This window comes from Raphanus sativus, chromosome 5 (genome assembly GCF_000801105.2).
Source record: "Raphanus sativus cultivar WK10039 chromosome 5, ASM80110v3, whole genome shotgun sequence".
NCBI lineage: Eukaryota > Viridiplantae > Streptophyta > Magnoliopsida > Brassicales > Brassicaceae > Raphanus > Raphanus sativus.
The window spans coordinates 14814649-14840025 of NC_079515.1; the positions used below are offsets into that span (position 1 = coordinate 14814649).

The 25377-nt window shown below is 36.8% G+C and overlaps 3 protein-coding genes and 1 pseudogene across 3 annotated transcripts; 3 read left to right on the forward strand and 1 right to left on the reverse strand.

Annotated features, from left to right (window-relative positions):
* Positions 1 to 2836, forward strand: LOC108852883 (T-complex protein 1 subunit epsilon-like). The gene is made up of 9 exons (XM_056985697.1): positions 1 to 241; positions 387 to 445; positions 1281 to 1286; positions 1402 to 1534; positions 1617 to 1669; positions 1767 to 1869; positions 2011 to 2177; positions 2281 to 2394; positions 2486 to 2836. The coding sequence occupies exons 1-9, from the start codon at positions 1 to 3 to the stop codon at positions 2654 to 2656; spliced, it is 1047 nt and encodes a 348-aa protein (XP_056841677.1). The 3' UTR covers positions 2657 to 2836.
* Positions 2837 to 3130: 294 nt separating this feature from the next.
* LOC108850424 (ALBINO3-like protein 1, chloroplastic) lies at positions 3131 to 5680 on the reverse strand (annotated as a pseudogene).
* A 4928-nt stretch (positions 5681 to 10608) lies between these two features.
* On the forward strand, positions 10609 to 11208 carry LOC108850425 (uncharacterized protein At4g04775-like). Its single transcript, XM_018623961.1, has 2 exons — positions 10609 to 10767; positions 10855 to 11208. The coding sequence occupies exons 1-2, from the start codon at positions 10609 to 10611 to the stop codon at positions 11206 to 11208; spliced, it is 513 nt and encodes a 170-aa protein (XP_018479463.1).
* A 6206-nt stretch (positions 11209 to 17414) lies between these two features.
* LOC108848912 (cyclin-L1-1) lies at positions 17415 to 19840 on the forward strand. Its single transcript, XM_018622373.2, has 7 exons — positions 17415 to 17516; positions 17663 to 17821; positions 17908 to 17989; positions 18126 to 18266; positions 18447 to 18616; positions 18812 to 19085; positions 19243 to 19840. The coding sequence occupies exons 2-7, from the start codon at positions 17670 to 17672 to the stop codon at positions 19672 to 19674; spliced, it is 1251 nt and encodes a 416-aa protein (XP_018477875.1). The 5' UTR covers positions 17415 to 17516; positions 17663 to 17669; the 3' UTR covers positions 19675 to 19840.
* Positions 19841 to 25377: the final 5537 nt, after the last annotated feature.

The window sequence follows — 25377 nt, forward strand, 5'->3', positions numbered from 1 at the left end:
ATGGCCGCCGAGATGCAGAATCGGGCGACGCGATTTCAGGAAGAGTATTACAATCTCCGGGCAGCCGATGCTGCGGTGGGCGATTTTCGCGAGTGTCGCGGATCGGTTGGAGCTCTCACGAGGACTCAGCAGAGGGATTATGCTTTCAAAGAGGAGTTGAGCTTTATGCAAGGTGGCATGAAGGACAATGTTCACGCTGAGTCGCTTGTTCCCCCTATCGAGGAAAGGATAGCCAATCCCAGTTTCTCCTGACACGGTGGAGGTCGCGACCGAAGCGGAGGGAGGTGATGATGAGGTAATTTATCCGATGGAGTTCGAAACTTCGTCGTCGGATGACTATATCCTCTACTGAATTTATCGGGGAAAATGTTCTTTCCTTATCTTAGTATTTCCGTGGCCAAGTGTGGCCGTTTTATCTGTTCATGCCGCGACCGTAGTAGGTTGCGTAATTCTATGTATTTCGGGATTGGCCTTTTAAGGCTTCGAATCCCTGCCGCCTTGGTGCGGCTTTTATATAAATATGAAGTAAATTTTCGGTGATTTGCGTTTTATGATCTGATTTAAACTTTCGCCAAGTGTAGAGGGCAGAATGCGAGTAGTCATTTCGTATTCTAACTCTTAATTTGTCGCTTGGTCCGTATGCTACTTTTTAGCGAGCGTTTTAGGTGTAAGCGATAAGAGACATATTTTGGGATCTCGTATTTGATACTATGTATGTGAGATGTTAAGTGCCAGCAAGACTGGGCTTAGGGAAGACCTAGGTCTACTCTCAGCTTCAAGGCTATGCGATGACTGATCGGCTTCCGTTTTGCCTGTTTGTGATTTTGACCTGATTCGTACCGTTTTAAGATCCGCGAAGTGTTATCGGCTTATATGATTTGTCTAGGTACGAACCGAGCTACTTCCTTTGCGAAGTGCTGGACGAAATTTCGATTTTCTTGTATAGCGCGCTATGGTATCCTGGTCGGATGTAAGAGGATCTTGTGGAAAGATCTGACTACAAATTTGTTTAAGCGAAACGTTTCTGTATTTGCCCGTCGGGGCCAATCGACGGGTTTGTTTATGTTTTTAAAGTCGCGGATGGACTGGTTTGATAAAATGTTTAAAAGTCGCGGATGGACTATTTTGACGGATGATACGAACTAAATATCTTCAGTAAAAATTGCGACGTCTCGCGTTTTCTTGAGGATACATTTTTCGTTTTCCGGAGTGTTTATGTGTTAGGAATCGACAGATTGAGAAAGTGAATTTTATTGAAAAAGTTTCGAAAATTTCAAAAGTGCAAGGTAAGCTCTTATTTTTCTGTTCTTTTCATTGTGAGTTGGGTATCGGAGCAGCCTTGTCTTCTGACAATGAAGAATAGTTACTTTTATGTATGTTTCCTATGCTTTGAAACTGCAGGATGTTGGTGCTACACTGGTTATTTGCCAATGGGTATTCGATGATGAGGCAAACCATCTATTGATGCACAGGAATTTGCCTGCTGTCAGATGGGTCGGAGGTGTTGAGTTAGAGCTTATCGCAATAGCCACAGGTATAATATTTCTCCAACCATCTACTGTTTTCATAATTTGATCACATACGTAGAGCTAATAGGATACTTGTCTGTTATGTAGGCGGCAGAATTGTTCCAAGATTCCAGGAGTTGACCCCAGAGAAGTTAGGGAAGGTACTAATTACTTCCAGTTGGTGTTGCCGGTGTAATGAATGGAATGTTAATATCGTTAAATCAGACCATTGAACTTCACACTTGTTCATGTTGTTAGGCTGGCATGGTCCGTGAAAAATCATTTGGTACAACAAAAGAACGTATGCTGTATATTGAGCACTGTGCGAACTCAAAAGCTGTTACTATTTTCATCTGTGGAGGTACTCATAGCTTTTTTTAAAAAAATTTGTTAACAACACTGAATTTCAAGGAGCTGTACTGAGTTTAATATGTTTCAATGTATATGGTGAACAAAGATATTGTTCTGATTGATTAATAACTCGTTATGGGATATGGTTTAGGTAACAAAATGATGATAGAAGAAACAAAGCGTAGTATCCATGATGCTCTGTGTGTGGCAAGGAATCTCATCCGCAATAATTCAATTGTATATGGAGGTGGTGCAGCTGAAATCGCATGCTCACTTGCCGTTGATGCAGCTGCTGATAAATACCCTGGCGTGGAGCAGGTAAACGAATCTTTACTCTTGGCTTTGAATCCCAAGTGAAATCATTTTTTCACAGTTCTTAACGCTGAAGAAAATTTCTTATATATATATTCTGTGTATGCAGTACGCAATAAGGGCATTTGCAGAAGCGTTGGATTCTGTACCGATGGCTCTTGCAGAGAACAGTGGTTTACAGCCCATTGAGACACTCTCTGTCGTTAAATCTCAGCAACTTAAGGTAAGTGGAATGGTTCTGTTTTCACATTGATTTGTTTGTTAGGTAAATCTCAGCAAAACATTGACATTTGTGTGCGTACAATGATGAACAGGAGAACATTCCTTTCTATGGGATAGATTGCAATGACGTGGGAACAAACGATATGAGAGAGCAAAATGTGTTTGAAACATTGATCGGGAAGCAGCAGCAGATTTTGCTTGCAACTCTAGTCGTTAAGATGATTCTAAAGATCGACGATGTCATCTCCAGTTCTGAATACTGATGATGTACTGCTTTGACTTTTGTACTATCCTTTGGCCCCTTATGCTTTCTCTCTAATAGTTTTTGACTCTATACTCGGCAACAATGTTTTGTTTCCCTCTTGCAAGCCTTTATTTTAAAAACATTCTCATTTTGTGTTCCAGATTTTGGTTCTATCCCACTTTGTGTTTTAGTCTTTTAGACACTGAACCAAACAGATATAGAGTTTGCAGAGAGAATCCATTAGGATACGTTGTCCTTTCTTTTGATCCATCTCCAAATACACAGCGACATTGTTTACGGTTTCTATTCAAATTTTAATCACATATGCAGGCAAGTCTCATATTTTGGAGTACAAATCATTGTCTTACTATAGCAAAACCTGTGAATGAGGATATAAGTAATCACGCTGATACGTAAAATATATATATAAGGAACATGGGGTGTGATTGGTTGGGTTGTAGGAGGTGGTTTTAGCTTTAAGTTTTATTTACAACCTTTAAAATCACCAATCAAGCTTTATATTGGTTTATAAAGCTACAACAAAAATGTAGAGAAAATGACTGTAACTACCTTATTTTCTAAAGTTTCATTTTTTTGTTGTAGGAAATATATTGCTGTAGCAATAAATTTTAAATCTACATCACTTAAAACTAAGTCAAAAAATTATAAAACCTAAATCCTATAGTAAATTTTCTACAGAGTTACAACCAAACCAATCACCCATGAAATCTTAGTTTCCATGACTTACGAAACCTCATTTGACTATTTCCTAAGGTCTTTCTGCACATATCTAAACTGTAAAGACCAATGTCTCCCCACTCCTAAGATCTTCAAACTTTGTTGCAGATGGGATAAGGCTAGGTTCATCCTCTTGTCTTATTCAAATCTCACTTCCTCTTTCTTTCTCCGGCTTCACCTTTACTGTTTACCTCTTCTTCTATGTTTCATGAGAATTTGTTTTGTATCAATGAATGCATGACTTCCCATTCACAGCAACAGAGCCATCAGCTGTTTCTTCCACTGCTGAAAGTTTGGCTTTTTAATTGTTTGCTGTATCAGATTTCCCCTCTTGCTCCTGTGCGCTGTCTTTATTTTTATTTGACAGAGCTGCTTCAGCTTTCTGCCTCTCTTCTTTTTCTCGACGTTTTGAGTTTTATCTTCCTTCATGACCAAATTAGTGAGCTTCTCCATCTGATTTTTGGCGCCACCATATTTCTGAAGCCATACCTGCTGTGCTGATTCTTCAAAAGTGAGAAGACAAGCAAGTGGAAAGCTGACTCCCCAACAAAACACACAAAACCATTTGTTGTTGTTGTTGTTGTTCACCAGTAAAGACTTAAACCCGAAGGAACTGATAGTGCAAAATAGCCAATCATCAGTGGAAGAAACTTCGTCACTGCTTGAGAGGTCTTCATGGCTGGATGATCACTCTGGGAAAAGACATGATGATTATAAATGTTACACCATAACTTTCTACGTTGCATAACGGTTGAATTCAGTTAACTGAATGAACTTTGGAGACGTACATTAAATTTACATATTTCTATTTCTATAATCCAGCTTATTATTCAAGCTATATGTAACTATTAATTAGACTATGACATATGCGAGAAGATACCAACCTGCGGCTGCAAGGACTGCATAATCTGAATGGAGAGATGCTGAGAGAAGATGAGCAATAAAGGTAAGACAAGATATGCTAACGTGTCCGACTCCGACCATCCGAGAGGGGGATGCCCCTCCTGAGAAATAAATTGAAAATTTGTAGACATCAGCAATGAGATTCAACACTTGTGCACTCAACTCAACTCCTCTTTGATCATTCATTTTAAATCAGTTTATACTAAAGTTAAGCAGAGTTACAAAAATTAGGAGCCTAGTCCAGAAGAATATCCAGGCCACTTTAATATCGAGGTTCAAGATTGGCTCTTAGGATGAAAGGGAACAGCCATGAGATTCCACTGCCACTCTGTCTTGCAGCAACAGTTGTTGGACCGACAAGAGAAGGAATCCAGAAAAAAGCCTTCCGTTAAAGAGTCCCTGAAAGTTGGAAACAAGCATCCAACCACAATTTCAAGATAAAATAACGAAGAAAACTGAATCTTGGCTCTTAGCAAGTAATAGAAACAAAGGGAAAAGAAGAACCTGCTTTTTCGTCTCGTCAAGGGAACGTAGCAGCCTTAACAAGAAGGGTGAGTAGAATGATAGCGAGCCATAAGAATAAGGTAGATGAACAGTTGATAACCCATCTTTCAAAACCTGCAATTCAAATCCTAGCCAAAATTCAATTAAACTAATACTCCCTCTGTTTCATTATAAGTGTCACTTTAGACTTTACACACAGATTAATAAATCATTTAATTTTGCATATTTTCAATAAAAAATCATCATTACTTATATAACTCAACCAATAGAAAAATAAAATAGAAAATAAAATTAATAAATTCTGCATTGAAATGCTAAAACGACACTTATTTTGCAACTAAAAATTTTCTCTACAACGACACTTATTGAGAAACGGAGGGAGTACTAGATTTTGTTAAAAAAAAAAAAGGAGAACTATTCATTCTTTACCTTGAGAATAGTTTCCATGTAATTGGCGATTCCAGTGAACCAATCATTGTTCTGCTTTGTGGTGGTGCCGGAAACGGCCGCATCAGCGATTGTGTAGAGAAGACTCTCGGCATGGTCCTTGATCAAATCGAGTGAAAACCCTGGATCGGGAAACGAACCTTGTCTGAACCCGAATTGAACCACCAGAGTCCGATAACGAGAAGACGAAGACGACGACGGTCTGTGACTGAAACGGGAGCGGCGGAAGTGGAGGAGTCTGCCATGCGGAGAAAGATGGGGAGAGGATAAGGTTCGTCAGCCTTAAGGATATTGAAGAAGCCATCAACAAAGGTAAGTGAGAAACGGGTAGGACATGCTTTGGTTTGTATCTTGCTTCACGTCTCACAGTGCGCCATGAAGTGGAAGCTAACAAACAATCTTCTGAATTTTCTCTATCATGTGGCTGCCACAAGCGCAGTGTGTATAGTAATCAAATTACCCCTATTCTTTTCAGATATATTACTTTTGATTTTTTTACTCCTCAAGGCACATTTTGTCTTTCCAATAACCATATAAGACACTTTCTGCCTGGAAGACACATTATTACTGGTCAAAGACATGGATGCCCTCTTAGTGTGTCTAACCAAACCGAGATGAAACCAATCATCGCAAACCAAAATAAACCGATATGAAACCATTTTGCAGCCCTAGTTTTCCTTATTTTCTCATTTCATCATTTTCCCTCTCTCTCCTCCTCTCCTTTCTCTCCCCCGACGATTGCGGCTGAGATTCACTAAAAACCCTAATACAGGCTCCGCCGTTTCAGAGTTCCCGTCCGTCTGTCTTGTATTAGCTCTTCGAAGGCGATTTCCGACATGCGAGGTAGAAACCCCCTTTTCAAATCTTCAGATTTCGTCTTCTCGATCCAGATTTGTTTTTTTCAGCTTTTTTGTGGTTTTTTTTTCCACTTTCGGCAAGAAGAGATACCATTTCCTAATACTCTCCGATTACGGTTCTGGGTTTTTGTAGTTGTCTCCTTAAACAACCCGATTTGTGTTATGTTGTTTGTCTCGGTACAGATTCACTTTTGTCTTTGCATGCATCTCTTTATCTGGGTGCGACACTGATTTTGTTGGAATCTGTTGTTTTATCTTCTTCGTGTAGGAAAAAAATCAGCCAAAGACAACCGCCTCCCCCAGAGGCTGTTCGCGACAGATCGGTTTCCCACCGGCCGGCTTAACATCTACTCCAAGCCAGACATTATCCCCTTCATAAATCATGTCTTAAGGGGCACTAAGGAGCTGCAGTTCATCAAGAACTCATGCTTCGGGAAGTTGTTCGAGCTCCCAGCACGTCAGTGTCCTGTTTCGTGTAAACTGATCCACGCTCTTCTCACCCGTCAGCTGATCGTCGAGGACAAGCACACGCTTTGGACAGTCTTCCGAGACGACCCCCTACGTTTTGGCCTACCAGAGTTCGGCACAATAACTGGTTTACCATGTGGAGAGTTCCCATAAGGTTACGAGACTGATCTAGAAGACCAGAGCAAAGCCAACAAGGACCCAGACTGGATCAGACTCATTGGGAAGAAAAATATTGTGACCATTGCTGACCTGTGAGACCAACTCGAGTCTGACCAACAGATGCCTGGGTGGAAGAAGCTTCAGTTAGCTCTCATCTTAATTGTTGACGGTGTTCTTATCGCGCATCAACAGAAGACACGACCAACTTTGAAGTACGTTAAAATGGTCCAGAACCTCGAAGCTTTCTGCCAGCACCCTTGGGGGAGGGAGTCTTTTCTAAAGACCATTGACTGCATGAAACCTCCCCAAGATTGCGCCAACCCAACGGGACAGCTTGTCACTTTGTTGCGTCAGGACTCATTCAGGCTCAAGGGTTTCCCGCTAGCTCTACAACTCCTTGCATTTCAAGCCGTCCCCAAACTGCTGACTTTAATCCCCGCCCCCGATGACACGCTTTCAATAAGTGACCTTGAAGAACCTCATCTTCCTCTCCATGCAAACATTAGCTATGCTGACATACTACGCGTGGAAGCTGATGACAATGTAAGAAACTCTCATTTTTGTCTTTTCGTAGCTAGTTATCTTACTTTTGTACAAACGCTAGCATCCTGATTGATGTTTTTTTAATTGTAATAAAATGCAGCTCCAAGTTACTTCACTGATAGAAGTTCAAAGGAAAACAGAACCAGGATGGGGGGTCTTCCAAGAGGTTGTTGCTGACGAACGGGTCACGTACATGGAGAACCTCTTAGCGAGCAACCACACCTTCAAGAAGCATCTTTGGCCCGGGGGTTCCAAAGCTGTACCATTTCGGGTACACAAACCCCCTGAGAAGGACGAAGCCCCTAAGAGGAATGTTCTGAAACCAAGGAAGACCATAAAGAGACCGCCATCTTCACGCATACAGAGGAGGATTACCAGTTACTTCTCCAGAACTGCTTCATCAAGCAACCCCAACGAACAGATTCTTGAGTTGTTGACAGAAGTTTGTACCCATGTCCGAAAAATCCGCAAAGAGAACAAGGTGCTGCGCCAGCTTATTAAACGCCGGAAGTCTAGAAGCCACAGCAAACGTTCTGCTTTCCACTCTGTCATATCGGCCTCTGAGAAATCGAGACCCTCACATAGATCGTGTCGGACTGACCCTATGGAGTTAACTAAAGATGCTCCATCTCAGAAAACGGTACAATTTCTTCCGGAATCCCCCTCTTTTATCTTAAGCGGCCTCTTTAAGTTTTGAACTATTTTTTATGTCTGAAGCTTTTTGAAATATTTTCGACATTTTCATTTTTTTGGATATATGCAGGAGTCTCCTACACCTATGGATGAAGACCAGAATATCTGCACCTCTCCGGTCATCAGTCAATACGCTGCTCAGAAATACGGCCTCTCTGTAGAGACATCAAACGCCCCCAAACCCAGTGTACACACTTCGCCTGTCCACAAGTCCTCTGACCACACTACACCAGTACACAACGTGTCCATCGAACACACAGCCACCGTCCATACTACTCCCGTCCACAACTCACCCCTAATAGCTCAAACGGTCTCTCTAGGTGCAGAGCGCAAGACACCACTCCCGTCTTCGCCATCAGGCACCCCTCCTTGGTTGGCCAGCCCGAAGTCCCCCGATTTGATTTACAAGGCCTCTATCTACGATCCTGCGGAGCATCCTGACAACCACCCCTTCATTCATCTCCTCAATCAGGGTCTTGAAATATTCGAGCCCATCAGTCCTGAGCCTGCATCACTGGACAAACCGAGGTACGACACATCTACGAGAAGAGAGTCTCAACCTCCATTACATCCCATCACACCCGACACCTCTCCAAACGAGAGCAGTGGGTTTGCTGACCATGCTGGAAATGTCAATGCCTTCGCTGCAACGGCTACATCAAAGCACACACCCATTCCCATCTTAAACTTCGATCGGAGCCAGGTAAAACATACAATGCTCATCCACTTTCATTATTTTGACTATGTATTCTTACTGACGATGGACCTGTGATGCTCAGGAGGACCCTGCAGAGGAGGATTTCACGGAGCTTAGTGACGGCTCGCCAGCGAGGCCCACCCCAGTGCACAATTATTCAGAGGAAGAAAGCCTACTTGCAGCTGAAATATTTAAATGCACCTCTGTTCCAGCTTTGGCCCTTTTGCCTCCCCTGCCTGAGTCTCTGTGGGACCTCTTTTACAACACACTTCAATCACAACAGCAAGTGTAAGTGACTTCCGACCTGAAACAGAATCTTACACTCCCCAAAGAACATTGACAATAAAGATTTTTTAACATGTTGCACTTACACATGTTTCACATAACTCCGTCTAAATACGACTTCTCCAACAAATTTGTTTTAAAGATAGCGGCCCCTCAGCAATGGACATCCACATTTGTAAGTGCAGCTATCCACACTATCACTTCTAACTCTGAAAATCGGGTTTACTTAAAGGATTTTATTACAATGAGTTCCAGGATTTCTGTTGTGACATTCATGTTTTTGTGCTTAGTCATATTGATGCTTTAGTTACATTAAGCAGGAGGGAGACCTAAAAAACCATGATAGTAGATACTGAGTTAGTGCTTTGTTTAGTCAGTCACTCCATGCTTTAGTGCTTAGTTTAGTCTGTCACTAAAGCAGCTGTACACGCTTTGAATTACACTCACAAAGCTTTATCTGAACAACGATTGTGTCTTTTTTGTTGCAGCATATGGAGATTCTTATGTTCATGCTCGCTGGCAGACACCGTGAACTTCTTCAAAGCGAGAAGCTTGCTTTCACAGCACCGTTTCTGACATCCGGGATACAGGAGGTGTGGAAGAGGCTGAAACCAATCAAAAGGAAAGACTTATTCCACTGGGACAAGAATCTCACTGACTTCGTGCTCAAGCCTGGGGGGAAGTGGATGGAGGATGTGATGACGGTATACACTCCAATGATCTGGGACGATCGCCACTGGGTTGGACTAGCTATAAATCTGGACATGGACTACGTTGAAATCATGGACCCCCTACCATCTTTGTACTCAGACAAGAAGGTTGTGGGTTTTATGGAATGTATCCTCACCTCACTCCCATATCTTGTGAAGAAGGTGGCCAAACCACAACAGACTCAGTTCCGTGGGCTTAAGCCATTTTACTGGAAAAGGATGAAAGACATCTACGTTAACGAGCGAGGAGGTGATTGCGGACCAGTAAGCGTTAAGTTCATGGAGTTCCACGCACACGGTGATCCAGAACCAAACATGTCAGGAATCACAGACACCGCCGTAGATGATATGAGGAAGCAGTACGCCATGGATGTCTACAAGACGCTCGTCCTCCCGGCTTACCACGCTCCAATTATGCCTTGATTGGAGGCACTCTAAATTTTGCCTCTGTCTCTTTCCCTCTATCTTAGGATATGTACTCTCATGTGTCTGCCGAAAACCTTATTTTGAGCCAGAAGTTGGCTTTTGTAACATACTATCAGGTGATCTCTTTTTGTTTGACATTGTGCTATCTTCTCTTGTATTAACATACTATAAGCTGGCGTTTTTTTCATTAGGTGTTTCAACTATCAGCTTATCTACTCTTGTTTGAGAGCTTTGTTAAACCATAATTCTGTAATTTTCCTCCATTAGGTGTCTCAACCTTCTTCTCTGAAACTTATCAAGGGTGTGTACACCCCGAAAATGTCCACTAACCTGCGAACACAACCAACATGTACACAACACTCTAAACCGATATAGGAAAATTGGAAAATTTCACTAAACAGATCTATTAAATAATAACAAAACGACGCCGTCAAAGGCGCCGTTTCCTACATTAGGGTTACAAAGCAGGTCGTCTTCAGCAAACAGACCACCGTCTCCCTCTTTCAATCTCCCTCACCCTTTTGCTTAACCCCCCATAAAGATGTCAACTTCGTCGTCTTCATCAAACAGACCACCGTCTCGCAGGTCCGTTCACGGGGTCCCAACGAAATGCTGGTGTGGAAAAGGACTCGTCATCTGGGCCTCTGAAACAAAAGAGAATCCATTTCGTAGATTTTACCGATGCGAAGTCGCACTTCAGGTCATCCTTCTTACCCTACAACTTAACATAACAATTGCAAATGCCTGCAATTTATAATTTTTGTTGTTTTTATGTCCCACCAAACAGAGGAAATCCGAGTGCCACCTTTTTAAATGGGAGGATGAAGCTATTTTAGACGAGGTTAGGATGCTAGACGCTAAAGTAATGGACCTCGTACACGACTTCCACTCCCTCTCCAAGACCGTAATTGAACAGCTTGACTCACACAAGACTTGCCTACTTCAACTAGAGGGTGAGCTTAGGTCCTTGATGGCCAACTCAGTCGATGAAGCAACTAGGCAGATGAAAGAAGACATTGATGCGGTTCTAAGCTCAAACATCACCACAACTCATCTGTGCGACAATGGCGGGGCATACAACTTTGCTGCTGCTGTTGCCATTGTTGGAGCTATCGCATTCATATATTGGAAGCTCTTTTGAATTTCAAGAAGTATTACAAGTTTGCTTACCATTTTATTACTATTACCATGTCTTTTTATGTATTTTCTAAGGGCATAGACAACAACAATGTATGCAAACGGTATGAGTAAAACGAAAAAACTATGTTTCAACCTTAGTGGTAGTAAGACTTAAGCGAGTTCAAGTAACTTGTGTTCGACTAACATGTTCAACTAACTTGTATTCAACTAACTTGTGTTCTACGCTGTGTTCAACTAACTTGTGTTCGACAAACATGTGTTTGTGTGTTCGACCTACGTATCCACAAACTACCTCTTAAAAAAAAAAGTGTGAAGCCATATCTTAAAAACTCTGTCCTTAACTGTGTTCACCCAAAAAATGGAAGAAAAGTTTTCAAACAGCCTACCATAGCTGTCACTCGTCAAAATAACAAATCCATGAGTAAACCCATTACAACCAAAAGGGGTCACCAACTCTCAAATGAAAATACTAATCCAGAAAAGGCCTTTGAAAATGCTCAAAGCCGTTTTTAAAAACGCACACACTACTAATATCCGATGTGGGGTGCAAAGCCACTGTTGATCCCTGCAAAAAATGAACTCCTCTCAACCCACTCCATCTATATGGGCTCCGTGCAACGGGTCCTGTTGTGTCCGGTTTTACGACACCGTGTGCACCTGTTAGGAACGAGCTTCGTCTTCTTAGCAACCTAGGAAAAAGAAGCTATTATTATCACGAGTCTCAATACAAAGACACAACTAACAGAGACACATTGACTGAGAGCATCCTAAAGAGTTCAAAATATAAACGTAGTTGTAGGGTCAGACGATAAATTGGGGTAACAATGATCTTACCGGATATTCACCAGTCGAGGGAATCCTGTTCTTCTGGCGGCGACCCGGTGGCCTAGACGTCAAAGGGGGCATCAACACCATTTCCTTAATGTGTTCAGGCATATCCACATCTTTGGGATCCCCCTCAGGACTGATTATACCAGCATATGTCTCCCTCCACGTCGTTGTCTTGTACCAGTGACCCACCAATGGTTCATAAGTCAAGCCCAAACTATCAGCAGCTATCATAGCATGACCACATGGAATCTGCAACCTATCAAAATACTTGCAATCACACTTCTTTTCAGCAAGCATCACACGCTCCTTATTGCCAAACTTCCCCACTATTTCGCAAGTCCAATTAGAGACAGAGTTAACTTTGCTGCCCTTCATAGTTGCCATGTTTTTTGTCATCTCCTTATCCACCTCCACGCTAACCATCCCCCTATGCTTCTCTGCTTTCTTTCTCCTAGCAGCAAACCACCTAGTCATCATCCTTTGAATAAAGATAACCAATTCCATTATAGGCGAGGTTCTCCCTTCCACCAAAGCGTTGTTCAGCTGCTCTGCTATGTTCGAAGTCATTATATTATAGCGCTCACCAGGAAAGTTAGCCCTTGACCAATGACCCGAACCAATGTTCCCCAAGTAAACACCGCATGCACTGTTTGTTGCGCGAACCTTACTAAACTTGTCTCTGTAATCTCGAATCATATACGCAGTTGCAGCCTCAGTCACCATCTTTGCCAAGTGCTTGCTAGAGAAGCGCGAGTTGACATTCCTTGCCAAATGGACAATGCACGCACCATGTTGAGCAGAAGGGTATACACGTTTAACAGCAGTTGAGATGGACGTAGCACGATCAGATATAATTTCCAGTGTGGGGGAATCAGCCAATATGCGCTCTACCTTCTGCAAGAACCATGTCCACGCGTCAGTGTCTTCACTATCCACAACAGCAAAAGCAAGAGGGAAGATCTGGAAGTTTGCATCCTGTCCACTAGCTGTCAAAAGAACCCCTTTGTATTTGCCCCCAAGGTGCGTCCCATCTATTACCAGCACACGACGGAGCTTCTTAAACCCATCTATGGACGCCCCAAAGGCAAGGAACAAATAAAGAAATCTCTCATCTCCATCCTCATCCACCTCAGTCTCCAAATCAGCAATAGTTCCTGGATTCGCAAGCTTTAACATGTGCAAATATTCCGGGAGTTTCAAGTACGAGTCTTCCTCCGAACCAAACACGCCCATGATGGCTTTTTCCTTCGCCCGATAGCATTTCATGTAAGAAGCTGTCACTCGTAGATCCTCAAGCACCATTCTCTGCAAATCGTACGGCACAGGTCCTTTACCAGGCACACCAAACTTCGATTTGTAAACTGCCGCAATAACCTTTGATGTAGCTTTGCTCTTATAGCCCTGTCTAGATTCAATAGGGCATCGATGATCCAGCTGAGCCTTCCTGATCTCATAATATCCACATCCCCTGATCTCGTGAGCTGTCACACGCCAATCACAGAGTTCATCAGGACACTCAACAACAAATGAATCAACCTTGGTTCTTGTTTGCTTGAAATGAAACTGATTCCTAATAGCATAGATTGCCAAAGAAATTTGGCAGTCTTCCTTGTTACCAAAGACCTTCCCAATATATATTCTCCCATCCCCTTCATCCAAGTCCATGTCCGGGATCTCTGGTGCAGCATAACTAGTATCATCAAAGAGTGGAGGGATATCAAACTCGTCATCGTCAACATCCTCTAATTTCCTTGTGGACATCCGACGAGGTCTGTCCACACTGACATGGGCATCCACACCAAATAACCAAGGGTTTTGCTTGCGAAAGTCTTCATCTTTCCGGAGCTTCACGCCACTGCTACCGCCCCCAAGCTCAAGCACATGGTCAAACACATCATTAGTAGTGCAAGTGTAACGACGACCTCCACTAGCCCTTGTTAAACCAGCTACGATCTCGTCCTCGTTGTATATAACATTCACAGCATTGGATCCTTTGTAGTCAGAATCCAACAATGGCTTCCAGAAGTCCTTGTCATATCCTCGAGGTCGGACTTCTAGCTCGTCAACTTCTCCTCTCTCAGTTATCTCATCCTCCCCATCACTGCTCCCGCAGTTAACTTCTCCTTCAAATAACTCCTCACCGCATCTGCTTGCATCCACACCACCTCTTCTGCTTCCACCGCCCATTCCTTTGTTGACACTAGCTCCCAAAATGTCCACTTCCGCAAACTTCCTCCTGCTTCCTATCTCAGACTCAACTTTCTCTAGCTCCGTCATAAACTCCTCATCGACAAAGTTGGTGACTTTCGTCTTCGAAGCAGCTGTAGACAAATTTCCCCCATTGGAGACACCGCTCATGGGTGTTGAACTACGCTTAGAAGCCCTTGAGACAGGCGTCACAAACCCCATTCCAGTGTCATCAACAATTTGTACACGCTTAGGAGCCCTTGAGACAGGCGTCACAAACGCCATTCCTGTATCATCAACAATTTGGTTACCATCAACGCTTGTAATCTTCTGTTCAAACCTCACGAACAAATTCATGGACCCTTTAACCCCCCTAAGGTGCTGCACAAAATACTTGATAGCTCCATCACTAGTTAGCTGGACAGGAGGTGTTCTAATCCCAGTAGCAAGCTCCAAGCTACTTGGCGGCCAGTAACTGAGAACAGGATCCCACGACTTCGGGTCTTTTCCAAACTCTTTCAACACGTTGCTTTGGAGCTCCGTCACTGTAACATGTTCGGAAACAGGAACAAGCCGACCCATCTGACGCTTGTCCACAACGAAATCCCACGAACCACCATGACCACACACCCAGTCGCCGCAAATCACAAGACACTGCTCCTCCATAGCGCCTGCGACACGCAAAACAAAAAGACCAAAGATTAACGATTTTTTGCCCTCTTACATCTAGATTATTAGCTACTTCAGTATGGCGGAAAGAATCGAAAAAAAAAATACCCTAGTTTGCTCCCTATCGCCAGACGAGATTTGGCTGTCTTGTTCCCCAAAGCGAAGCTAAAATGTGCATTAACTGCACGTCCTTTTCACTCTCAACGCTATCTTAGCATTCAAAACACACCGTTTGATCATAAAGTGCTTTTTAAGATCCGACGGCACACAACAAAAGTGAAACAGCTCATTTTTAACCGGTCTGGAAATATACAAAACCGGTTGTAATAAACCGTAGTATACCGAGCGCGCTTCAGTAAGGGCAGAAATGACAAGCTAACTACTACAGAACAAGAGGAAGTGCCTACCAAGCGCAATGTGCTCTATTATGCAAGCGAAAGACACAATGTGTCTTATACTGTAAACAACTCATTACTTTTTTGTGCCTTCAGATTTGTTTTAAAAACAAAAACTCATTGAAGATAAAAGAGTAAATGAAAAAGAGACCACATAAACAACCAAATAATTCGCATGATATTTTTATTTATCACCCCTATTATCGCATTTGAACCAATTAAACTAGTATTAATGAGATAATAAATATTTCTTCATGTTGTCATCCATTATTAGATGTGACACCAATCAATTGACTTTTCCATACGTAAGGTCAATGCACACAAATGAAAAAGAATCTGCAAAATTATCAATTTTGTTATGTTTTGTTAATGACATCATAGAACGAAATATATAGGAATTCGAACATATATGCCCATTGGTAAAATTTGTTGATAAAGAGAAAGAACTAAAACAATGATGTTCGTTGTTAATATATGTCATGTAAATTGATGCGTAGAACATTTAATCCTAAAGCTTACCACTCGAATACCAAAAACTAATTTACCCACTTAGATGTATATCATATAATATGGCGCAAAAATAAAGGATTAATCCGTATCATCTTGACTTGGTTCTGATTTCTCTATTTTTTTAAATTTAAGAAAAAATACCTTTTCTCCTACCCATATCGAATAGAACATGCTGAGTAAAATCTTCTTCATCATTTTACAACCGATAAATCCCTATCATTAGAATCAAACTCTTAAATGAAACGCAAAATCACTCAATTCAAAACTCAAAATAAAAAATCATCAAATCCAAAATTTTGTTAAACTCGAATAATATTTTATTTTTGTCAAGAACTCGAATAATATTATTTTCTGTTTCAAAAATCTATACTATTATTTGCGAAGTGATTTTTCGCAACGAAACTCTCACGTTAAAAGTTAGAGTCGTTAATATGGTTTATACCCTTAATGAATAAAATCTATAAATTACTTAAAAATAAAAAACGAATTTAAATGATTTTATTAGATAAATGATCAACATTAATAATTAATAATAATAAAAATTATCTAAAATCTAAAATATATATTTAAAATAAAAATATAATGATCATATATATATATATATATATATATATATATATATATTGTGATTATCCGGAAGATATCTTTTAATAAAAACTTAAAATTAAAAACAGAATTACATAACTAAATAATAATCAATTAATATTATTACTTTTACATAATTGAAAATATAATATTGAGTGATTTCTATTTTTATTAAGTAGTAAACATAAAAAAATTTCAAGAAAAAAGGTAAAATAATTACTTTTATATAATTGGTAAAATAATATTTGAGTGATTTCTAAAATTTATTTATTAATAATGAATATAATATACATAAGAATTTCAAGGAAAAAAAATCATAATACATAATAATATTCAAATTAAAAAATAAGGATCTACCGTTATAATCTTTTAATTAGTAATTGATGTATTAATAAGTAACTATAAAATGTATATGTCCGTATATGCGGGCTAAACACCTAGTAGTATTTTAAACAATAACGAAGTATAAGCCAAGTAATATTCGTTATTCACCAATTATCAATTAGTAACAAAACCTTATACATCATACCGAAATTTCTTCCCAACAAACCAGAATTTCTTTAAAAAAATTTGAAATTATTATCTAACCACTAAGTTAGGATAACCTATGTTATATAATGATATATAAATTAAATTTCTTTAACTTATTAAAAAATACAGAAACTGTTACATATTTACAAAAAAAAAATTACAAACCCACATTATACATGCGGGTCAAGATTTAGAATAGAAAAATATGATTACAAAGATACGGACATGTGATTACAAAGAACCGAGTGTATACCGGATCAATCTTTAAATTGCTATCATTTAAAAAAAAATAGATTTTGATTAAGGTTTTATACACAAATATGATTATAAAGAAAAACAAAAATATTAAAATTAAATTTTTTAAAAATATATATATACACGTCCTTCAAAACAAAAGGACGTGTCAGAATTTAGTTCTATTTTAAATTAGGTCATCACATTATTTTATTTTCATTGACAAAGCCCAATTTAAGGCCTAGTTAAATGATTGGCCCAATTTCTTTTGTCCTCTCTCTCTGTTTTTCTAATTTTTCTTTTCCTTTCTTCGTCACTCGAATCCGCCCGTCGTTGTTTTGTTTCCGCCATCTCTCTCACCTTTCCGGTACATACTATTTCTCGATTGTGATTTGACACTTTCTCGATTTTGCTACAGTCATGATAACAACATCGCTATGTGCTTTCTCACTGTTAATATCAGGAGGAATCTAACCTAATTTGTCTTTGTTCTCTTTCTCTGGATTGTAACAGAATCGATATGATTTACACAGCAATCGACAATTTCTACTTACCAGAGGAGCAGATAAAGAACTCACCTTCCAGGAAAGATGGGATCGACGAAACAACCGAGACCACACTTAGGATCTATGGATGTGATCTCATCCAGGAAGCAGGAATCTTGCTCAGACTGTATCCTTTTTTTTTTCCTCACCATGTTTGCAGAAAAGCTCACATTACATAGAGCTTTAGATATTCCTTAAATGTTAAATCTTTAGACCACAGGCAGTTATGGCTACTGGGCAGGTTCTTTTCCACCGATTCTATTGCAAGAAGTCTCTTGCCAAATTTGATGTTAAGGTACTTACTTATCTAATTTTCTTTCTTCCATATCTGACTTTGGACTCGAGATACATTAAGTGGTTTTAGTTTCAGTATATGAAGCTTCTTTACTAGTGTGTTACCACCATAAGGATTTTGAATTCACCTTTTACAGATAGTTGCTGCGAGTTGTGTTTGGCTTGCATCAAAGCTGGAAGAAAACCCTAAGAAAGCGAGGCAGGTTATCATTGTATTCCACAGGATGGAGTGCCGTAGGGAGAACTTACCAATAGAGCATCTTGATTTGTTTTCCAAGGTTCATATTATTGCATACTGCACCATTATATCACTGATTCCATATTTTGTCATGTTTGAATTTTTCATTTTATGTATATCTGTGTCGTGTGCAGGCATTAGATTCAGACACTTCCTTTTCTTTTTATATTTCTTATTATTTTTCTATCTCATTCTATTCCCACTTGTTGATTTTCTGCAGAAGTATTCTGAGTTGAAAGTTGAACTAAGCAGAACTGAGAGACATATACTGAAAGAGATGGGTTTTGTTTGTCATGTTGAACATCCTCATAAGTTCATTTCAAACTACCTTGCCACACTTGAAACACCTCCAGAACTGAGGCAAGAAGCTTGGAACTTGGCAAATGATAGGTAACCTCAAATTTTTACTTTTGATATTGTTCAATATGAATACTTGAGTTAGATGTACATCATTATGTTAAATAGGTCTTAGACCTGACTTTTCAGCTGAAGCTCGGAATAACATATTCACTGTTGTAATTTGATTTGTGTCTGAATATCTGACAATCACTTTCTGTGATTTTTTCTTGTTGTGATAATATGCAGTCTACGTACAACCCTTTGTGTAAGGTTCAGAAGCGAGGTTGTGGCTTGTGGGGTCGTGTATGCTGCTGCACGTAGGTTTCAAGTACCTCTCCCAGAGAATCCACCCTGGTGGAAGGCATTTGATGCAGATAAATCTGGTATTGGTCAAGTGTGTCGAGTTCTTGCTCATCTATACAGTCTTCCAAAGGCTCAGTATATCTCAGTTTGCAAGGATGGGAAGCCATTTACGTTTTCCAGTAGATCCGCTAGTTCTCAAGCTCAATCAGCGACAAAGGTGAGATAGATCGCTTTTTAAGTTCTTGTGGTTTATTCTTCATATCATGTTGAGTCCATTTCTTGAAGGAGCAAACATAATAGCTTTGGATATTGTGCGTTTTGATTTGCCTTTTTATCAGTGTTTGGTTTGAAGCACTTTGCCACTGTGTTTGCAGGATATTTCACCGGCAGTTGGCGATGCTGTTGATACCAAGGGTACTTGCGGATCAGCTAATAACGATTCTAGAGATGGAAAGACTACTACACCTCATGAAATGGCTACAGATGCGAAGAAGAGCGATACTGAGTCAAACAGTCTACCAATTGTTGGAGACTCGAGGGAGGATAGAAGGAAAGGAGGAGAGAGTGATAGAGAGAATGAACGAGGTAGAGAGAGGGACAGGGTTAGTAGGTCTCACAGAGACAGAGGCAGAGATTCTGACAAGGAGAGTGATAGGGACAGAGATAAACTAAAAGAGCATAGTCATCATCGGTCGAGAGATAGACTGAAGGATTCAAGTGATAGATCAAGACATCACTCTTCTCGTGATCGTGACTATCGGGAATCTTCGCACTCATCAAAAGACCGCCGTAGTAGGCACCATTAAGTCAATCTTCTTTCACTTAAGCTTTCTCATCCTTTCGGACAAGCCCCTTTAACTCTCTCTACTTGATGTTTATTTCCTCTTTTTATATCTATTAACAAAAGATATTTAATATTACTTAAACCTCATAATATTAGATATACGTTTTTAATAAGTAAAAAAGAGTATTTCAAATATATATGCACACAATAAGTATACAAACAAAAATTTGACATTGTGCATATGGATTAATTATTGGTGTTATTCAAAAATGATAGATAGAAACTTATAATAAATTATATTATACCAGTATAGTATTAATTAATACGCATTAAACAATCTGTTTTTTTCTAACTATGATTAAGATAAGTACTTTATACCTTAATTATTTAAAAGGTATAATTTTGTATATGATTTCACAGAAAATGTAAATAAACCATATACATGTTATTTTGAAATTATTACTAAATTAAAATCTTTTTATTTAAACAAATTCACGGCGTATAGATAAAAATTCCCCACATAATCTCTAATATATCTATACCCATTATTTGCGAAGTGATATTTTCCAACGAAATTCTCACGTTAAAAGTTAGAGCGGTTAATATTAATATTACCTTTAATGAGTTTTTATATATAACTAAAACGAATTTATATTAATCATATTATTTAAAAATAATAATTCTTATATATTGTGTTGTTATCTTAAAATAATTATTCAATGAATTTATAATAATAATATTTTTTTTAAAATAAGGTAATTTATATATTGTGGTTTTATCTTAAAGTAATTATTTATATTATAAAATTTGGAAATTAAGATAGAAAATAATTTATCTATATTTATACTATTATTTGCGAGTTTATTATTTTACTAAAACGAATTTATATTAATAATATTAATTGTTTTTTAAGTAAGATAATTCTTATATATTGTGCTGTTATCTTAAAATAATGTTTTCAATTAGAAAAGTTCAAAAATAAGATATAAAACAATTTATAATTAAATATTAGTTAAAACAAATTTATATAAAATATTTTCTAAATTATTTCTAATATGATAGTGACTTCAAAATTTTAATACAATAATAAGCATATATATATATTAATGATAGATTTTATCATATATAAATAATTTAGTTGATTTAGAAATTTTAATATATAATAATAAATTGTAAGGATGGTTTTTGAATTAATAAAACATAAATTAATAAATATAAAAAAATTATGTCTGCATATGCGGGCCACACACCTAGTATTCTGTAATTACTAATAATAAAATAGTTACCAGTATATCATAATACAATTACTTATACTTATCTGTAGATTACGTATCTCATTTTGAATACTTATTTTAGAACATTTGAAATATTAGTTATTTTTAAAGACATATAAATAATTAAAAACAATATAATATTTTTTGAAAACCATATATAGCTACATAAAGCTTTTGCTGGTTGTTCTATCAAATTTACTAAATTAATGAGTTAATCTACTTTATTTTTGTAAAATATGAAGTTATACTCATTTAAATTAATATAAAATTTCGTATGCAATATTATATAAAAATAAAAGGTACAATATAATATATTAAAATCGTATATATTTAATATATATATATATATTAAAATTGTTAATCATATTATATAATCACACTATAAATTCAACACTAGTACAAATTATATAATGTTATTATATCTACAACAAAAAAACTATCAACTCATCTCAGATTTTGATTTCGACAAATATATTTTTATACAAAGTAGAAAGCAAAGAAACAAATTTAAAATATTATGTGTTAATAACATGTTTAAATTGAGTAAACTATACAATACATTTATACTAAAACATAAAACTGATAATACATCTGAAACATCTATAAACAAATTATTTTAAATATAACCAAACTTTTAAAACAAAATTAGTAAAAATAATTATGTGTTTTGAAGCAATGATAAAAAAGGAATAAACTTAGGTTTAATAATTAAACTAGATTAGGACCCGCCCTAAAGGGCGGAAATTGATTTGTCAATTTCAATTAATAATATATGGTATATATAATATGTGTATATAATATTATATATATTTTGTGTAACATTTATATATATATATATACATATTAGACATATATAATATTTATTAATTATATATAAATTTAATAGTATTATAATTTGTGTTGTACTTGTTATTAGTTTGTATTTAATCTTCTTTCATTTCTAGTATAATAATTTGCTTTGTCACACCTTTTACCTTTTAACACACATAGTTATGCCTTTTTTCAAAAAAAAAGCTTATACACATAGTCTCATAAAATGTAATATATAAAAAAAAACATATTAAAAAAATCTATTGACCATATGCCATCATTATTTGGTTGTTTGAACAAAAAAAAGTCATGTTCTTGCATAACTGTGTATGTTGTGATATGATGTAGGTAAAGAGTAAATATATGGAAGTAAAGTTAGTGATACGAACATGAGCCTATGTTGGTCTATGCCACAATTATTTGGTTTTTGGAAGATCAATGAGCATAAGCATACACGGTCTTTGTATGCTTACGTTGTAAATGAGTCGAATATTTTTTCTCTTATGTCTGGAATGATATAGAACTCGTTGATTTAAGAGTGATTCAGTTTTATATGATCTAATTATATTAAGAGATTAACCAAAAATATTATAAAAGTGTTACTGGTTAGGTTTAACTAATCTATGTTGGTTAAGATTTGGTTTAATTTAAGTTGGTAGGTTACATTTTATAGGAGATATGATATATTCTAGCAACAACTATGAAAGAGTCCAAAATTTAAATGAGACCCAAATAGTAGATAATCCTTAAATTAATAGATTAGATACACAAATTATTAACAAAATACGATATAGAAATTTGTCAATGAAAATATATCAATTTAATTACTGTAACACTTAGACACAGTATGAATAAGGAACACATGTTCAAACATAAAAGAGAAAAACACCTCCGCGCTGATGATCAAGGTTTTATTAGAGTCTTTGGAAGAGACTCCATTATTTTATTCACAAACACGCATGGTAAGATTTGAAGTTCAAAGTTTGCAAAGGTTGGTAATCAAATTCGATTACTAAAATAGAGGGTACTCTTCGGACATGACTAAGAGGATAAGAGCAGACCAGCCAGTGAAAACGCGTGCACCTTCTCCGGTTCCTTTTGTTTGGTCGTAGTGTTCCCAGATATATCCAGGCAGAGATTCTGACAAGGAGAGTGATAGGGACAGAGACAAACTAAAAGAGCATAGTCATCATCGGTCAAGAGATAGACTGAAGGATTCAAGTGATAGATCAAGACATCACTCTTCTCGTGATCGTGACTATCGGGAATCTTCGCACTCATCAAAAGACCGCCGTAGTAGGCACCATTAAGTCAATCTTCATTTCACTTAAGCTTTCTCATCCTTTCGGACAAGCCCCTTTAACTCTCTCTACTTGATGTGTAGACATGATGATTGGTCATGTATTTGAATGTGTTAAGGTCAACACCCATGTCAGTCTTGAGTGTATTCAATTTAGCATTGGAACTATATGGCTTGGTTCACGTTAGTTTCTAACATTTAGTAGGGTTATTGTTTATAGTAATTTAGGGAATTTAAAAATTGTTTTTCGATTTAGAAATCACTGACAAATCCATTGATTTTAGAATCAAACAAAAAATTCTGTTTAAATTCTGGATTCATGTTTGAAAATGTATAAATTTGAAACAAAAGCTTCAGAACCTATGGAAACAAGCACGAACACATAAGCATCATCAGCATTCCACAAAGTCTTAAAATAGTGGAAACACCTCAGCATAAGCAGATCGTCACCGACACAACTGCTCCGCTACTGCGTAACGCAACAAATCGCTTCTGCAATAACAAGATAGAATTAAAAGTGTCATTTTACACAATAATATGATGATTAATAACACTACCTATTCCGTTTTTAAGTATTATTAGATTTTAACCGTGCTAGCGCAGATATATTTTTGATTGAATTATTTTATAAAATATGCATGAAGTTATAAGTTTTAAGTATTTTTTTCAAGTATGTATATAGAACATCATTTGAAATTTTAATAAGATTGATAGTTTGAAAAATGAGGAAATTGGATTTTTGATTTTTTGTTTGTTTATGAAAAATAGATCAAATATAAACATAAAGTGTTGATAGGTATGAAAAATTATAAGCTAAATTTATGGAAATGATATATTATCAACAATATTTATTCCAACAAAATAACTTTTGTAACAATTTGATTAATTTTATACTTTGCTAAACAAAACTATATAAACTGTTTGATAATAATTTTGGGTTTTAATAAAAAAACTATATTTAATATATGTCATTACAATGTCAAGCAATAGGATATATCAATTTCAAGTTTCCTCATCTTTTTTGTAACACAATCAATATTTAAAATTATTATCTATAAAATTGATAATGTATTCTTCCTAGGTCTTGAGAGATTTACATGGCAGGTCACTTTATGAATTCTAATATCATTCTAAGTCACTTTATATTTCTAGGACATTATTTTCTTTAACTTTTTCCATTACATCCCAACTAAAACAAAACTAAATCATAACTAATAGAACCCACTTGTTTCTCTCTCGTTGTTTTTATTTCTATCATCTATCCTATCAAAAATGAAGTACAAATGGGAAATAACCCTCATTTTATCTGATTATTTACTATTGATTGCCACTGAAGTTAATAATACACAATCACTAAATAATTACTAAACCTTTCAAGCCATATTCCAACACGTATCAAGAAGCCCAATAACATTTATTTGCCCAAAATTATTATCAAACCATCAAACCGAACTAATACTCGTAGTTCACATAATGACAATACTAATATCAGCATGTAATTGTTTAAAACGAATTTGTACAAAGATTTTGTCTAATCCATTTCCACATTCACATTCGAATAGCCTTACAACCAAAACAATAATAACTATAATATTGTAGTGTGTTAAAAAAGAATAATATTGTAACTCTAAATGACATAACTAATCCGGATTATCTGTTTTACATGAAATGAATACAATTTAAAACCAAGCAGGTTTGACTATATTTTGATTATAGATCAATATGATTCGATATTTAGTTTACATTTTTCTTTCAAACATAAAATCGATATGTTCAAATATTTTATGCCAAATTTGCTGCACCTATTTAAAATAATATATCAAATAAATCAGATAATATCAATTCAAAAAACTCTTAAGAGATCAACTAACTTATTCCTAAAATTTTAACAATCTTAACCTAACATAACAAGCCCCTACATTTAAAGTATCACATTTATAAAAAATATCAATATATTTGACAATCACGGAATAATATGATCGATTGATTACAATATCTTTAGTATATTCCAAAATTTAAAATATTTATCAGTATGTTATCAAAATTTTAACTATAACAATCTTTTATAAATATTATTAACATTAAGTATAGGAAAATGATCTCAAATAACCATTTTTAAGTTATGTCACAAAAATAGCCGTAAAAATAAAATGACCAAAATAGTTTCTTTTTTATTTTTGAAATTTTAAAATTTTAATTTGAAATTTCATCTCCAAAATCATACCCTTAATTCTAAACTCTAAGTCTAGATTGATTAACCCTAAAAATACAAGTACATATTTACCCTTTAATAAAACCTATTTTGGTTATTTTCTTCTTGAAAACTTCTTTTGTGAAAATA

Excerpts from the sequence above, each read along its gene's own strand:
- LOC108852883 (XM_056985697.1), top strand. The coding sequence starts at position 1 with ATGGCCGCCGAGATGCAGAATCGGGCGACGCGATTTCAGGAAGAGTAT. Across the intron at positions 242-386 it reads GGAAAGGATAGCCAATCCCA|TATTTCCGTGGCCAAGTGTG; the intron begins GTTTCTCCTGAC and ends TCCTTATCTTAG. Across the intron at positions 2,395-2,485 it reads TTAAATCTCAGCAACTTAAG|GAGAACATTCCTTTCTATGG; the intron begins GTAAGTGGAATG and ends AATGATGAACAG.
- LOC108850425 (XM_018623961.1), top strand. The coding sequence starts at position 10,609 with ATGTCAACTTCGTCGTCTTCATCAAACAGACCACCGTCTCGCAGGTCC. Across the intron at positions 10,768-10,854 it reads GATGCGAAGTCGCACTTCAG|AGGAAATCCGAGTGCCACCT; the intron begins GTCATCCTTCTT and ends CCCACCAAACAG.
- LOC108848912 (XM_018622373.2), top strand. The coding sequence starts at position 17,670 with ATGATTTACACAGCAATCGACAATTTCTACTTACCAGAGGAGCAGATA. Across the intron at positions 17,822-17,907 it reads GCAGGAATCTTGCTCAGACT|ACCACAGGCAGTTATGGCTA; the intron begins GTATCCTTTTTT and ends TTAAATCTTTAG. Across the intron at positions 17,990-18,125 it reads TTGCCAAATTTGATGTTAAG|ATAGTTGCTGCGAGTTGTGT; the intron begins GTACTTACTTAT and ends CACCTTTTACAG.